The sequence below is a fragment of the Coregonus lavaretus genome (assembly GCF_964263955.1).
Source record: "Coregonus lavaretus genome assembly, chromosome: 37".
Taxonomy (NCBI): domain Eukaryota; kingdom Metazoa; phylum Chordata; class Actinopteri; order Salmoniformes; family Salmonidae; genus Coregonus; species Coregonus lavaretus.
Window position 1 is genome coordinate 11323634 of NC_140024.1, and position 16962 is coordinate 11340595.

Below are 16962 nucleotides of genomic sequence, written 5' to 3' on the forward strand. Positions count from 1 at the left end.
GGGAGGTCACAGCGCCACTTAGGATGATGACGCAGGGGGGTCATGAGGAGACGATTCAACTCTATCTGATCGATTCTCCTGCGTATCCGGTGGTACTGGGGCTTCCCTGGTTGATTACCCATGATCCTACGATTTCGTGGCGAGAGAAGGCTCTTAAAGGGTGGTCTGCTCAGTGTGAGGGGCTATGTCTGGGTGTTTCCGTAGGGGCGACCTCGGTGGAGAGCCCGAACCAGATGCCAGCACTGCACATTCCGCCTGAGTATGAGGATTTGGCACTCGTGTTTAGTAAGACCAGAGCGGCACGGTTGCCGCCTCATAGACAGGGGGATTGTGCGATAGACCTCCAGATAGGAGCTGCGCTCCCGCGGAGCCATGTGTATCCTTTGTCACAGGAGGAGAAAAGGGCAATGAGACTTACATTGCAGAGTCTCTGAGACAGGGATACATACGGCCTTCCACTTCTCCCGCGTCCTCGAGCTTCTTTTTTGTGAAGAAAAAGGATGGAGGTTTGCGTCCGTGTATTGATTACCGCGGTCTCAATCAGGTGACTGTGAAATATAGTTATCCACTCCCGCTGATTGCGACCATGACGGAGTCATTACACGGGGCACGGTTCTTCACAAAATTGGACCTCAGGAGCGCATATAACTTGGTGCGCATTAGGGAGGGCGATGAGTGGAAGACAGCATTTAGTACTACCTCCGGCCATTACGAGTATCTCGTCATGCCATATGGGTTAATGAATGCTCCATCAGTCTTCCAATCGTTTGTAGATGAGATTTTCCGGGACATGCAGGCGCAGGGAGTAGTGGTGTACATAGATGATATTCTTGTGTACAGTTCTACTTGGGCCGAGCATGTAGCCCTGGTGCGCAGGGTATTGAGGAGACTGTTGGAGCATGACCTGTACGTCAAAGCCGAGAAATGTCTGTTCTTTCAGGAGTCAGTTTCCTTTTTGGGTTACCAGTTGTCTGCGTCAGGGGTGAGAATGGAGGTGGACCGAGTGTCTGCCGTGCGTAATTGGCAAACCCCAACTACAGTTAAAGAGGTGCAGCGGTTCTTGGGTTTTGCGAATTACTACCGGAGGTTTATCCGGGGTTTTGGACAGGTGGCAGCTCCCATAACGTCTCTTCTGAAGGGGGGTCCGGTGCGCTTGCAGTGGTCGGCTGAGGCGGACAGGGCCTTTGGGAGACTGAAGGACCTGTTTACCTCGGCTCCGGTGCTGGCGCACCCGGATCCCGCTTTACCCTTCCAAGTAGAGGTGGACGCGTCTGAGGCCGGTATCGGGGCAGTTCTTTCACAACGGTCCGGCACACCACCTAAGCTCCGCCCCTGTGCTTTTTATTCTAAGAAGCTCAGTCCGGCGGAGCGGAATTATGACGTAGGGGACAGGGAGCTGTTAGCCGTAGTACAGGCCCTAAAGGTGTGGAGGCATTGGCTTGAGGGGGCTCAACACCCTTTCCTCATTCTGACCGACCACCGTAACCTGGAATACATTCGGGCAGCTAGGAGACTGAATCCTCGCCAGGCTCGATGGACTATGTTTCTCGCCCGGTTTGTGTTCAAGATCACTTACATCCCTGGGTCCCAGAACGGGAAGGCAGATGCCCTGTCCCGGCGGTATGACACGGAGGAGAGGTGCGTGGAGCCCATTCCCATACTACCGGAGTCTTGTCTGGTGGCACCGGTGGTGTGGGAAGTCGATGCGGAGATCGAGCGGGCATTACGCACCGACCCTAGCCCTCTACAGTGTCCGGTGGGTCGGACGTACGTCCCGCTCGAGGTCCGGGATCGGCTGATTTATTGGGCTCACACGTCACCCTCCTCTGGACATCCAGGTATTGGCCGGACAGTGCACTGCCTTAGTACGAAGTACTGGTGGCCAACGTTAGCCAGGGATGTGAGGGTTTATGTCTCCTCCTGCTCAGTGTGTGCCCAGTGTAAGGCGCCCAGACACTTGCCCAGGGGTAAATTACAACCCCTGCCCGTTCCACAGCGACCCTGGTCTCACCTCTCGGTGGATTTTGTTACCGACCTTCCCTCCTCACAAGGGAATACCACCATCCTGGTCGTTGTGGATCGGTTCTCGAAGGCCTGTCGTCTCCTTCCCATGCCGGGTCTTCCTACTGCCCTACAGACCGCTGAGGCTCTATTTACTCACGTCTTCCGGCATTACGGGGTACCCGAGGATATAGTGTCCGATCGAGGCCCCCAGTTTACCTCCAGAGTCTGGAGAGCCTTTATGGAACGGTTGGGGGTCTCGGTGAGCCTTACCTCGGGTTACCACCCGGAGAGTAATGGGCAGGTCGAACGAGTCAACCAGGATGTGGGTAGGTTTCTGAGGTCATATTGTCAGGGCCGGCCGGAGGAGTGGGTGAGATATGTGCCCTGGGCCAAGATGGCACAGAACTCTCTCCGCCACTCCTCCACTAGACTAACCCCTTTCCAGTGTGTGTTAGGGTACCAGCCGGTTCTGGCACCTTGGCATGAGAGCCAGATCGAGGCCCCTGCTGTGGATGAGTGGGTGCGGCGCTCGGAGGAGACGTGGAACGCTGCACACGTCCATCTGCAGCGAGCCATCCGTCGACAGAAGACGAGCGCCGACCTACACCGCAGTGAGGGGCCAGTGTACGCACCTGGAGATCGAGTCTGGCTCTCAACCAGAAACCTGCCCCTCTGCCTGCCCTGCCGGAAGCTGGGTCGGCGGTTTGTGGGGCCTTTTAAAGTCCTGAGGAGATTGAACGAGGTGTGTTACAGGTTACAACTGCCCATTGATTACAAGAATATTAACCCCTCGTTCCATGTGTCTCTCCTCAGGCCGGTGGTAGCTGGTCCACTCCAGGACTTTGAGATTGAGGAGACTCCTCCGCCCCCGTTGGACATCGAGGGGGCTCCGGCGTACACTGTTCGGACCATCCTGGATTCGAGACGCCGGATGGGGGGTCTCCAATATCTCGTGGAGTGGGAGGGGTACGGTCCGGAGGAGCGGTGCTGGGTGCCGAGGAGGGACATTCTGGATCCGTCCCTGCTGATCGAATTCCATCGTGGTCATCCTACGCGCCCTGCTCCGCGTCCTCCTGGTCGTCCCCGAGGCCGGGGGCGGCGCACGGCTGGAGCCGCACGTCAAGGGGGGGGTACTGTCATGGTTTCGGCCGAGGCGGCCCCTCCTCCTTGTTCGGGCAGGTTTCGGCGGTCGTCGTCTCCGGAGTACTAGCTGCCACCGTTCTATGTTTCTTGTTTGATTGGTTTTGTCTGTTTGTCACACCTGTTTTGTGTTATGTCTCATTAAGCACCCTATTTAGTTCCTTGTTGTTAGTTAGGTGTTGTGTGTAATTGTTTTCTTGCCGTGTTGCTGCGCTACCTATTTTGGTGCGCTATTTAGTAGTTTGCCTCCTTGTTGTTTTAGGAGAGATTTACGCACATGTTTAGTGCGCCCGTTTGGTTACGCCTGTGCTCGCTTTTCTCGCCTCCGGGCTGTTCTTGGATTATTTTGTGTTGATCTACTAAAGACTTTGTTTGGACTTAACTTCTGCGTCCTGCGCCTGATTCCACACCACACCTACCTACAGCAACTCTTGACACCAACACCACATCCACATCAGCCTTTGACAATAATAATTCATGGATTTGCCATATCCTGGATTTTCTCTCATGTAATAGCAGGGAGGTGCTAAAACGGTAACTATGGGCTGACTTTTGAGAGAAAGACTCCCTAGGGAGGTTTTAAAAGGTTTCTTGTGTCTGGCACCGCCATTGCATAGGGATTACTTTTTCCCGTGGCCTGCGAGACGCGAGGCCCTTCCCGTGACCACTTAGCCACCTCGGTCCCATTGAGCGGCGAGGCTGCATGGACACAACAGCACAGCAGTGAGCTGTCTCCTTCCTGGCCTGTGTTACACACAGGGCAGGAATCGAAGCCCTCTGCCAGCCTTTGTCTGTCAGTGTGTAACTCGACGCAGCCCAGAAGAGCTTTCAGAAATGCTTAACTGTACAGTATCACAAAGGTATTGTTATGACTGCTCCGACGTCTCCCCACGACCTTTGGAGTGAGCGGATGCCTGCGCATTTCAGGTATTATACTGTAGGCAAGTGTGTGTGTGTGTGTGCAAACACAAAGGTTTTTTAAAAGAATACCGCACATTCAATTTACCCATTGTTCTCCAGTGTAAGGCACTGACATTTGATGTTTTTTTCTTCCACAGAAACAGATGGGTTTGCCTATTGTTCTACAGCACTATGCAGCAATGGAGCACTGGAGCACACCACATCATCATTAACAAATATATGAATGTACAGAGTTCAATACAAAGGATCTCCTATTAGTTGTTAAAGGCCAAAGGCTGTTGCTTAAGCTTCGAGACCACATCAATTACTGTAGCTACCTTAAGACACGATCAATCCTCTTCTCTATGGTCACTTTACTGTTCAATTACAATCACCCATGTCTTGAGCGTCTCTTCTGTGGAACCAAAGCCTCATAAAGCAAGAAGACAAGACAATTTGAAAATAACAAGCGCCACATAGCATAACACATTCACTTTGAGAATAACTCAGTGGAGGCTGCTGAGGGGAGGATGGCTCATAATAATGGCTGGAATGGAGTCAATGGAATGGTATCAAAAAACATGGTTTCCATGTGGTTGATACCACTCCATTGACGCCATACCAGCCATTATTATGAGCCGTCCTCCCCTCAGCAGCCTCCACTGGAATAACTAAACTGTGTAAGCCATACTGTCTATGCATTTAAATGACCATCTATGTTTTCTTCCATTTCCAGTCAAGTCAAGCCCAGCCTTGACAATGCAATATCTGTAGGTTTACAGTGTAATCTACACATTCACTGTGCAGTGTACATAGCTACAGTATCAGAATGAGAAACGCAAGGCAGGAATAAGAGACGAGGCAGTGTCCAGCACAGTGCTGTGCTGTCTCTCTCCAAATAACAGCCACATGTCTGGTCAAACAGAGTAGAGGGCTAGAGGACAGGGGGGTGGCTTTTTTGATGGAGGGATACACAAATGGAGATGGGGATGGAGAGAGAGAGGGAGAGAAATGGAACAGGAGAGAAAAAAGAGAGAAAGAGAGAGAGAGAGTAGGATAGAGTTCAATATTGACTGCTCTGAGAGACTGTCTCAACCAAACAGCCACATTTCCTCTCCACTAAAGAGACAGATTATAAGTATGTTATCACTGGGCCATGGTTCCAATGCTTAGCACTTGATGTGGAACTCAAGTTAATTCCAAAAAGAGCTTTGTGGCTAGAGCGGAGTGAGAGGGCCATCAGCAACACTTTGAGATTACTGCAGGCATGACAATGCAGTGTGAACGCCAAGTATGAAGGCTTGCTAATGGTAAATTCCAGAGAAGAGCACAGATTAAGTATGAAATATTACTAGGGACCTGCAACATTACACAAAGGGTGGTGGTGGGGGGGGGGGGGGGGGGGGGGATAAGGCTTCTGCTGTGGAAATAAGGCTTCTTTGTCAAACCATCAAATCCATCTCCCTGGCTCCCAAGTCGCTCATATTGGGCTCATCCAAACATAATGTGGCTCCAATATTAAAGCTTGGTAAATACAGTAGCCTGCTGGTTACTCTGACCGTACAGCCACGTATCCAGCAGTGGTTGGCTACATGAGAGACATACTGTAGACATGGTTGACAAACCCAATGTCAGATTTCACCACCTTGCAACAATAGTGATGACAACAAATTCTGCAGATTTAAACATAAACCTACCGGTACATATTATTGAGTTATTGTATTCATATTCATTGTATTCATCGAGTCATCCTTGCTAGCAATCAACAAATACCTCTCCTGTTACCAATGTTGGTAATATGTTGGTAATTGCTAATTATGCTTTTTAATAACATGGTAATACCATGGCAGTAATAACCCCCATAGCAAGCTTATTAAGGGGACACTTACTGGCAGCCTGCACCCTGGCCCTGCGGCTCACCACCAGACCAAAGGAGTTCTGGCCCATGCACTCATAGTCCCCCTCATCAGTGGAACCGTCAGACTTGGTCCTCTGGAAGCATCCAATCAGCAGAGAGCCGTTGTGGAACATGGTGTAGTATTGGTCGTCCACCAGGAGGATTCCATTCCTCCTCCACTGTGTGGTGATTGGTGGGATGCCGTCCACCTGACAGTGCAGCATGAGGGGCTGCTTCTGCACCGCGATGATATCACTAGGCTCCAGGGTGAAGGAGAGCTCTGCTCCCGATGTCACACCTACACAAACAGCACAGAAATACACACGTTACACCTACACAGCTACACACAAAATACACACAGTGCCCATGAGCAAACAGCCTTAGCAAGCTGGGTTAGAGTTTAGTCTCAAGATAATTCATTCACACTCACTAGCACGAACATGCTTTCCAGCACAGTGACAATGAACTATCCACACCTACAAGCACATGATAATAGACGGCCATGTGAATGTAGAGGGAACAACTGGTCAATCCTTTCTAAACACAAAGCAACCATGGAGTTGTTGTGGCAGATATTGATGTGTGATATAGAATAAAAAAGCACAATAATTGTATACTGTCTGATTACTGTGCATGCCACTGTCTGCCAGCTTCAAGTCCCATAATAAGCCACAATGATGTGCTGCTAACAATCCGCCTACCTACTGCTTTTGAGACATGATGCACTCAATACCGTCTCGTTCTGCCATCGTAACAAACAGAACACATTGCTGGCTAGTGATGGAGGAAAAAATCGATACAGGTACATATCGGCAGTGTCGGAAAAAGCACTCAATTGTCATACTTGAGTAAAAGTAAAGATACCTTAATAGAAAATGCCTTAAGTAAAAGTGAAAGTCACCCAGTGAAATACTACTTTAGTAAAACTCGAAAAGTATTTGGTTTATACTTAAGTATCAAAAGTAAAATTATAAATCGTTTCAAATTCCTTATACTAAGTAAACCAGACGGCACAATTTTCTTGTTTTTTATTTTATTTGCGGATAGCCAGACATAATTTACAAACAAAGCATTTGTGTTTAGTGAGTCCGCCAGATCAGAGGCAGTAGGGATGACCAGGGATGTTCTCTTGATAAGTGTGTGAATTGGACCATTTTCCTGTCCCGCTAAGCATTCAAAATGTAACGAGTACTTTTGGGTATCAGAGAAAATGTAAGGAGTAAAAAGTACATTATTTTCTTTAGGAATGCAGTGAAGTAAAAGTAAAAGTTTTCCCCCCAAGAAATAGTAAAGTACAGATACCCCAAAAAACTACTTAAGTAGTACTTTAAAGTATTTTTACTTAAGTACTTCACACCACTGCATATCAGGATATTATTTTTATTGATATATCGTATCTTTTGACAATATCAGTAATATTATTTTTATGCTAGTTGGCTGTACCTGCACCAAAACTCCAGTATTTTTCTGCTTGTTCTCAATCTTCTTATTAAATAGGTAGACAATTTGTTTTCAGCACTTTTATTTCCATGACTGATACAAACTTGTTTTCTCATGACTCTCTCTTGTCCCTCTGCAGCAGACATATGGTGAGTAATATGTTTGGAACATCGAATATCAATAAAATCACAGTATCGAATCACAATACATATAGAATCATGAGTATCGTGATAATATTGTATTGTGAGGTCCCTGGCAATTTCCTGCCTTATTGCTGGGCCACTTTGATGTTTCCTTACTCTGTAATCACCTGCAAGGTCAATCATCAATACCAAGAGCAAGGTGACAGCGATTATGTGATTGTCACTTTGAAATCTGCTTGTTCTGCCAGAGATAAAATGGAATTCAGCCGGTGTTTGTACACTCTAAAAATTAGGGGTTCTTCTAAGATCCTCAAAGTTCTCCAAAGAACCTTAGGGTTCTTGGCACTGAAAATTGCCCCCAAAAAGTTATTCCAAGAACCCCATAGGAGGTGGGGTTCATCGAGGAACCTTCTTAGTTGGTGGGGGTTCTTGCAGGAACCTAACTGCCCAACTGAAACATTTGGATTTTAATTTGAAAGGACTTGTAAAGATGTAAAGATATCCTCAATTTAAGGTAAGGTTTGTCCCTTGTATGATCTAAATTGATATTGTTTTATGATGATACCATCTATCTTTTCATATTTGTGCAAATCTTTCTAAAACATAAAATGGACACAATTCAATGGATATCAATACAAAAATAGTAAGAATATGTATACTATAAGAATATGTTGAAGGCTAGCTGTATTGGGTGCAGATGAATGAACTGCTCACTTTTGTGTCTGTGTCTGCAGGTATACAGACGAGGAGGCATACAAAGATATGTAAATTGGTATTGGTATGTTATGCAGATCACATGTACCATCCTCCTCCCTTACCTCTTCAATGAAAATCCCATAGGCCTCTACATTATGGACAAGGTATGTGTATGAAAACCCTTATCAAAAAAAGATATACCCATTGGATTTAGGGCTCTGCTAGGAGTTTACCTCATATTTAGATTTTTTTTATTCTGCTTTGCCACTAAAATCATAAACACTGACAACTAAAATATTGTGTTATTTTTATGTGTATTATTAATATTATTATTAATAATAATAATAATAATAATAATAATAATACAATTTACCCCAAAAGGTTATTCAAAAGGTTATTTGAGGATCCATTAAAAGGGGTTCTTTGAAGAAGGTACCCCCACAGTTTCAATTTGAAGAACCCCTAAAGGATCCTCCAGGAACCTTTACTCTTTAGAGTGTAGGCTGTTAAGGCCCTGAAGGCTGCTGGTACAGAGAGGCTGTTATAAACATTCATTCAGGTCAGCAACTCAAATGACTGCATTTTGAATGGCTTGAATACAGAATTGCTCAGATCAATAGCGGAATGCAACAGAGAAGGTTTCGAATTGTCTGCTTTACAGAGACACAAGCATTGCATTTTGTGGGCAGACAGAAAAAGAGGCTAAAGATTATGGCCAAGGTCGCTGGGGACTGTCTGTTGTCATCTTTTTATCTCCTGCACTCATTTCATTTTTGCCTTACAGCAACATAACTGGAAGACTCTTTCCTCTTCCCCTGACCTGGTGGCATTTGAGCTCTGGTGAGAGGGAGCGAGACAGAGAGACAAAGAGAGCGAGAGAGAGAGAGAGAGAGAGAGAGAGAGAGATCACACATCAAAGCTGATTGAGGACTCTCCATCTAGTGTCCATCTACACTGATATATAAACGCAACATGTAAAGTGTTGGTCCCATGTTTCATGAGCTGAAATAAAATACATTTTCCATATGCACAAAAAGCTTATTTCTCTCACCTTTTGTGCACAATTTTTTTTACATCCCTGTTAGTTAGCATTTCTCCTTTGTTAAGACAATCCATCCACCTGACAGGTGTGGCATATCAAGAACCTGATTAAACAGCGTGATCATTACACAGGTGCACCTTGTGCTGGGGACAATACAATGTGCAGTTTTGTCACACAACACAATGCCACAGTTTTGAGGGAGTGTGCAATTGGCATGCTGACTGCAGGAATGTCCACCAGAGCTGTTGCCAGAGAATGTAATGTTAATTTCTCTACCATAAGCTAACAGAGAGAAATCTTTAGTGTCTGTGGTTCCGAGAGGGAAAAGAAGGAGAGAGAACAATAAATAAAGGATGTAAACAGGCTGACCTGACTTGGTGCCATATAAGTAGAGCTTAGAGGACTCTCATGCACCTCCTTGCTCTCAGTATCAGGTTTCAGCTGCTGAAGGACTAAGCACTAACAGTCCCTGCCTCGGACCCAGGAATCTGGCTAGACCCGGGGGGGAGGGAGTTTGAGCGGGAGGGACAGCACAGGGGTCAGCACAGAGGACCGGCGTCATCCCTCAAATTCCAGCCCAGGAATACTCCCCTTTAGGTGCAGACAAGGAATGCATTGACATGCTCTCCTTTCGAACCGTTTCCCTCCATCTCTCTCTGCGAAGTAAAGCTGCTACAAGACCAAAGAGACATCAGTGCTACCGCCTCTGAAAAACAAAGGGGTGGTGAAATATTTAACCCCTTGCTGGCCGTGTTGCCTGCACAGAGCTCTCTGCTCCGCTGCCCCAACAATGCCTGAGTGTTCCACACACACAGGAAGCCAGCGCAGTTAGCACAGCTACCAGTACATGAACAGCAAACAAAGAGCACACGGGTCCAGAGGCAATCAGTCACGCTTCATGTTATGGGCAAAACAACGATGGAAGCTAAAAAAAAAACACCCATTATACACTAAAACGCTTCTGGACACGAATAATGCATTAGAGGATACAAAAGTGTTACATTATACATTTTCTTAGGAGGCTGTTTCTGACCTCTGGATATAGAAGGGCTTTTCATGCCCAGCTTTCATAACTGTCACAGGGCATTCATCGATGTTATCAAGCATCAGAAACCCAGATAAAAGCTCAATGCAAGTAGTGTTTCGTCGCCCGTAGTAACATCAACAAGCTGAATCTGTGTTATATCATGTCAGTGATTTCAAGAGCAGCTGAAAATGGCTTTATTAAGGTATTTCACAGAGATGAGACATTCTTAAATGTATTGCAGTGTGTCATTTCAAGCTGAACAGGAAGCTGAGGGAATTCATTGGTTTTTAAATGAATAAAGCATGGAGAGAGAGCAGAGTCCTGCAGGTTTTCAAATGATAACTTTGACTGATGGCTCATCAATGTCATCAGATAGACTCAGAGGTCTGTGGACTCTCACAAAGCACTGATGACTGCCAACAAGACATTCAAAATGAATGTCCACATGGAACATTCATGACTGGTTCCAACACTGTCTTTGTCATCAACATGTAGGAAACAAAGGAGAAGAGGAGAGACGTAATAACAGACGGTAAGAAGAGAGAGAGGGGAGAGAGAGAAACAGAGAGACGCACGGCATTGCCAGCACATGAGCACAGCAGAAGCACTGAGCAGCTAGCTAAGCTATAGAGGGTTCAGGCTTATAGATGAGGAGGGAAGGATGGCTGGCTGGCTGGCTGGCTGGCTGGCTGGCTGGCTGGCTGGCTGGCCATGTGTGTGTTGTGTGCTGTGCTGCTGGGTGCTGTGCTGTGTGGAACAGGAGAAGAGAGGCCAGCACAGCTGTAGATGCCAGAGGTCAGAGCAGAGCCACACTGTCAAAGAGAGAGAGAAAGAGACGCACACAGCTAGGCAGACCCCTCCTCTTAATGTTCCCTTTAACAAGGGAAAGGACACCCTGGGGTTTAGGATTACCACCGTGGGAGAGCAGAAACCTGCCAGGCTGAGAGAGACAAGTGCTGGCTAAGTGTGGCTCGCGCTCGGGCTTACTACTTGCATTCAATGAAGCCCACCGTGCTACTGTACACTAGACTGGAGGGAGGGAGGCATCCACAGCCTCACAGCCAAACTGCTGCAGTTGGCTAAATAATAACCAAGCTCTTATCAACAACAGCCCCCATGTTTATCTTCCCTCTATTGGAGGATGGTTAGTAATCACGCAATCAAAGCTGCATCACAGCACATTCTGTTGTGGTGCAAAAACACATAAAAAGCTTGGTTTAATCAATCACAGACAGTGAGCATCCTGAACACTGCAGAACAATGCATACTTAATGCTCCCATAATTTCCTCCTCAGTAAAAAGCACTCCTGGGTTATTTGTTCCTTGTCACATGAGGCACTTCAATTTCAGCAACCACTGCTGTTGTTGTCTAATCAGACCCATACAGTCACAGATCTGAATCAGATCATTACAATGCAATCAAGAGGCAGGTCTCAATTACAGATGCACAAAAAAACATAGACTTTTTAAAGACTCTAATCATCTCACACAATAACAGTACCTTGTGAGTGTAAACGTGGTAACCGTTTAAATAGCAATATTGTATCTGAATCCATCCATCTAGTCATCCCTCACACTGTTTAGATATCAGAAGCAGGACCTGTTCTTTGTCTCATCACGTTCTCCACTCTTTTATTTCACCTTCTCAGTGAAATAGCAAGGCTCTCGCACCCACCTCTTCCTCAGTTTCAATGCCAAGTCTACTCAACCCTGTAGGCTACCATCCATTGCCAACTCGTACATGACACAGACAACATCTTGGAGGAATATGGAGTATGTCTAGATTCTGAAATAAAAACATGGATATTAATATCTCAAAAGTGCCCTTTTTAAAGTTGTTCATTTTAAGACATTGTTTGCAACAATACATCAAATTTCCAGAGTGGGCTCTATGATAATTTTTTTGTTATGTTCAACTTTCAGCACCACCAACATAGTGAATGGGAAAATGGATTCAAAGGGAACTCTCTCTGCTGGTGATTTGCTGAATGTACAATCCTAAAGGAGGACTGTGATTGGTTAATTACCTATAATGTCAATTTCTCATATTATAATATGTCTTATTTTCAAAAATACCAGAGCCCACTCTGGAAACTTGACGTGTTTGAAAAGTATATTGTTTCAAACAATGTGTCTAAAAATAAGCTACATCAAAAAGGGTGCTTTTTTATGTTTAATAAATGAATGTGAAAATGTGTTTTTCAGAATCTAGACATTCTCTATATTTTAGAGCAAACTAGAAGGAGTGACCACAACATGTTGTCTGTATCATGTACAGTTCACAGATCATAGGGTCTTACAGGAGGCATGTATAGGTCTAAAAAGGCCTAAAATTGCCACTTCCATCATGATTTTCTCAAAAGTGGTTTGTGATACAAATGTAAGAAGCATGTCAAATATTCTTCCTCCCAATTAAGTTTCTATGTGAGAATTGCCAGAACAATCTGAGATACAAAATAACATTTTTGGGCTATCCTTGCATATAATCGCCCAAATAACACTTTTTGGTCAATCATACATGTAGTTAATTAAGTAAAAGTGTAAGTCACCCAGTAAAATATTACTTGGAAGGGGCACACTCCAACACTCAGACATCTCAGACATCATCAACAAACGAAGCATGTGTGTTTAGTGAGTCCGCCAGATGAGATGCAGTAGGTCCTGCTAAGCATTCAAAATGTAACAAGTACTTTTGGGTGTCAGGAAAAATGTAAGGAGTTTCTTTAGGAATGTAGTGAAGTAAAAGTATAAGTAGTTAAAACTATAAATAGTAAAGTATAGATACCCCCCAAAAATACTATTTTTTACTTAAGTATTTTACACCACTGGTTGGCGGAAAAGGCACATGTCCCGGTTACTGCCAAAATAATGGAAACACTTTAGGGATACAAAGTATATTGGAAGAAATAAAGTTAATTAAGCTATTAACATCCCATCATGCTTAGAGTTCCAGAAACTAGTAGAATCTATGCCAAGGTGCATTGAAAGTGTTCTGGCTTGTGGTGGCCCAACACCCTATTAAGACACTTTATGTTGGTGTTTCCATTATTTTGGCAGTTACCTGTATATTACTTCATTTGCATATTTTAATACAATATTTCAAAAAATGTGTAATAAAAATAATCTCATATTTGTGTCTACATTCAACTGGTAATGGACATTTTGATATACGTATATACAGATAAAAAACGATTACTGTATTCGGTGTGGTGCCTAGCCTAATAGTATACTATTAAGGCTACCTGTAATTATGTAGTTATATGGCTTCTGTTGACAAAAAATGTGTCATGCTAGATTTCGATCAAGAAATTAGACTCTGTTTCAGACTCTGTAACATCCATAATGGTGTTTTTTCCTCTCTGAAGTAATAATGGAAATTACAATAAAATTATAGTTTTTGTGTTCAGCCAAGCCTTTCCTTCGAAATGGCTATCCATGTTTTGACCTAAGCCTTCCAACCTCACAGACTATCTCTGACAGCAGCCAACCAAAACATGATCTTGATTTCTAGGGTAGACCTTGGAAGTAAAGACTGTAAGTTTGGATATCTATCCACAGGCATCTTACTATGGCAATTATGGATCAACGACCTTCCTTTTGAACCTCATACTATAAACACACAGACACACGCACACGTACACGCACGCACGCATACACACACACACACACACACAAACACACACACACACACACACACACACACAGCTGCAACAGGGTGCCCTTCACCCTTCAATGATCAAAGCAATAAGCTGACCCACAGACTAAATCACTACACCATTAAGAAGATATTGACAATAAATATGTACTAACAATGGTCTATAAGCTGTAAGAAAATGTACATTTTATACTAATTACACCTGTGTTTGCATTGTGATGATGACTCACACTGGCCAATGCAGTAACTCCCACCTGCTTCAATCAACAATATTCCTACGTCTAGTTCCCTCTAAAAGGTAGTCCGGCGGTCTGACATTGTCAACACATGGTCCATAACATTGTCAACACATGGTCATTCCCTATGGGATATGTGCACCTGAGGTCTCTGTGTAGACTACTCATCAATATCTTTCACCAAACCAACATAGAAGAATAACAGTAGTGTGTGCAGGCTATGGCTAGCCTATCAAATTATATTACAGGGTCTAAGACGAAGCTCACAAGAATAACACAAGTAAACAACAATCTCATCCTTATAGTGAATGCGACTAACAAAATCATTTGTTTCAAGATGCAAATCCAAACAACCAATAACAAAGCTTTATGCTAATTGAGAGACGTTGCTGTTGCTCAGCCAATACGATTTTTTTGTTGCTGTTGTTGTTGTTGCTATTTGTCATTATTTTGAACAAACATCTAACAGTGCACAGCTTTCTGGTCATCCCTTGCAGAATGAAAACAAAAGACAGACTGTTCTACTCAAGCTTCACTACAGCTTCTAACCATACACCTTCTTACCTCAGAGGTTCTGTGGTCTTCCTCATATTGACTGAAACTTTAAACGCCACAAAAAGTGATTAAGTATTTGCAGGATTCGTGAAACAAATCAATTGAAGCTATTTGATTTCTCTCAGATGTGGCAGCTAGAATACATCACAACAACTCCCCTATAAATCACTCACTAGCCACACACAAATAACCCAAAGGCCTCAAATATAAAATGTATGCATCATGTTTACTCCTTCACTCCTCCTTCCTTACTCCTTCACTCCTCCTTCCTTACTCCTTCACTCCTCCTTTCTTACCCTACATACTACTGCTCTAGTCTTTACTGGAAATGGGATTACATGGGTGGTGGGCTCCTGTGGGTCTCTATGGCATGATGCTCATCATAAAAGCATCCCTCTATCCGGGTTACATGCTGGGAAATGGGGCCTCACATTGAGGGACTAAAAACTGTCAATCATACTGAACAAAGGAGCCAAGAACATTTAAAAAAGAAGTTCATCTGTACAAATATTCTCCTCAGCAGGCAATAACTGCTGTCTTTTTTATTCATTCTCGCAGCAATAAATTGACTACACAAAGACTCAGTCAATCAAAGCTATCTCCACCTATGACAGATGATAAGTGCAGCAGTGTTCAGTGCTCTGATAAAAAAAAAGGCTAATATGCTCTATGCAGACAAGTGCAAGTATGAACTGTCCAAATATCATTGTTATTATGTCAAATGTTTAATATTCAGTTTTAGATTTATCACATTTTAAATGAATAACACAAATACCTACCTACACAATATTGACATTTATTTTTCATAAGCGTTGGGGAAAGGGAGGCAGAGGGAAAGCAGAAAATATTGGGAATGGCAATAGAATGGAATTAAAAAAGTAATAACATTCCATCAATGCATAAAATGCTGGTTTGTGTGCATCAATGGTAAGGATTCATAGTGACAACAGCCAAGAAAGAAAGGAATGAGATACCAGTCTTTCGGGCACTCTTTGGCACAGAGAGTGTATTTGGCACAAACCAACACCAGGACACACATGCACGCACACACACAAACACACCTAAGAACCACATGGACCATAATGGGTATAAACCATTATCATTCTTATTTTTAATACATTAAATTAATAGGATGGCCTACTTAAACATCATAAAATAAAAATAATCTCATAACCTATTGTAATTATTATTATTTTTATTATTATTGTTAGGCCTATTATTAGGCTATTATTATTATCAATATCATCATAATTATGATAATTATTAGCCTACCACTTTTTCTTGGTTCAAGTCGTAGGCTACAATGGTAGGAGCCTATCATCACCATCGTCATCATCATCTGTCTATATCATTTTCCGGGTGTGAGGTTATTGTACAATTATGCAACAGACCCTATGTGGGTTAACCTATGTGTTTTCTAGGACGTAGGCTACTGCACGTGGCTACAGTACAGTAAAATCATAGGGCGCATGGATTAAATAATATTTTTTAAAGCAACAACCGTGTTGTTATATAGGCTAATATGAGAATATTTTCAAAGAGGGTCAAACAAGTTCGTGCCAGCTACACATCATCATGGACTCAAGTGTGAGATCCTTGATATACGAATATCGGTTTCTAAATTCCATTGGCACACATTCACAAACACACTCATATAATACACATGCTGCATGGAACTGAATTCCCCAAATGATGATGAACGTTCAAGGTATAAACGCAAGAGAAGAATATGGTCAAGTTCACCGCCAGCCGAGATAGTCAGTGCTCCTATAGTTTCATTCAACCATGTATGCAGCCGAGACGGTATAGAAATATATAGGGCTAGATATTATGCACTATCTTTGGTCTGCAGCACCAGCTTCTGATACGGGTAAAAGGCGGTTCCGTTCCAAAAAGGTGTTATCCTGCAGAGGTAGTAGTAGCCTAGAAATGATATCAATAAACACTTACCGACTAAAGCGTTGAGGAGTAATGCAAAAAAGCATGGAACAAGGCAGAGCCTTCTGGTAGCCATTTAATCACTTTGAAATATGTTACGATACTTGAAAAAACAACGTGAGGCGATCCGAAGAAAACAGACATACAGCTAACTCTTTATGTCCCGAGCTACAACAATTGGTGGCTCGCTGGGGTAGAACTTGCTTGCGCCATTTTGCACATCTATCAGGAATCTGTCAGCATCTCGTGCTCTCTCCTCCTCTATCCCTCTGTATCCCAGAGCCGCTGC

The 16962-nt window shown here is 43.9% G+C and overlaps 1 protein-coding gene across 1 annotated transcript in view; it reads right to left on the minus strand.

Moving 5' to 3' along the window:
• LOC311111344 (immunoglobulin superfamily DCC subclass member 3-like) overlaps positions 1 to 16749 on the minus strand; it is a gene marked incomplete at both ends in the record, with an annotated part of 88434 nt that extends 71685 nt beyond the window's left edge. The window contains 2 exon segments of the mRNA XM_084154064.1: positions 5934 to 6239; positions 16686 to 16749. Coding sequence (XP_084010190.1) covers positions 5934 to 6239; positions 16686 to 16749 — 370 coding nt within the window.
• Between the last annotated feature and the right edge of the window lie 213 nt (positions 16750 to 16962).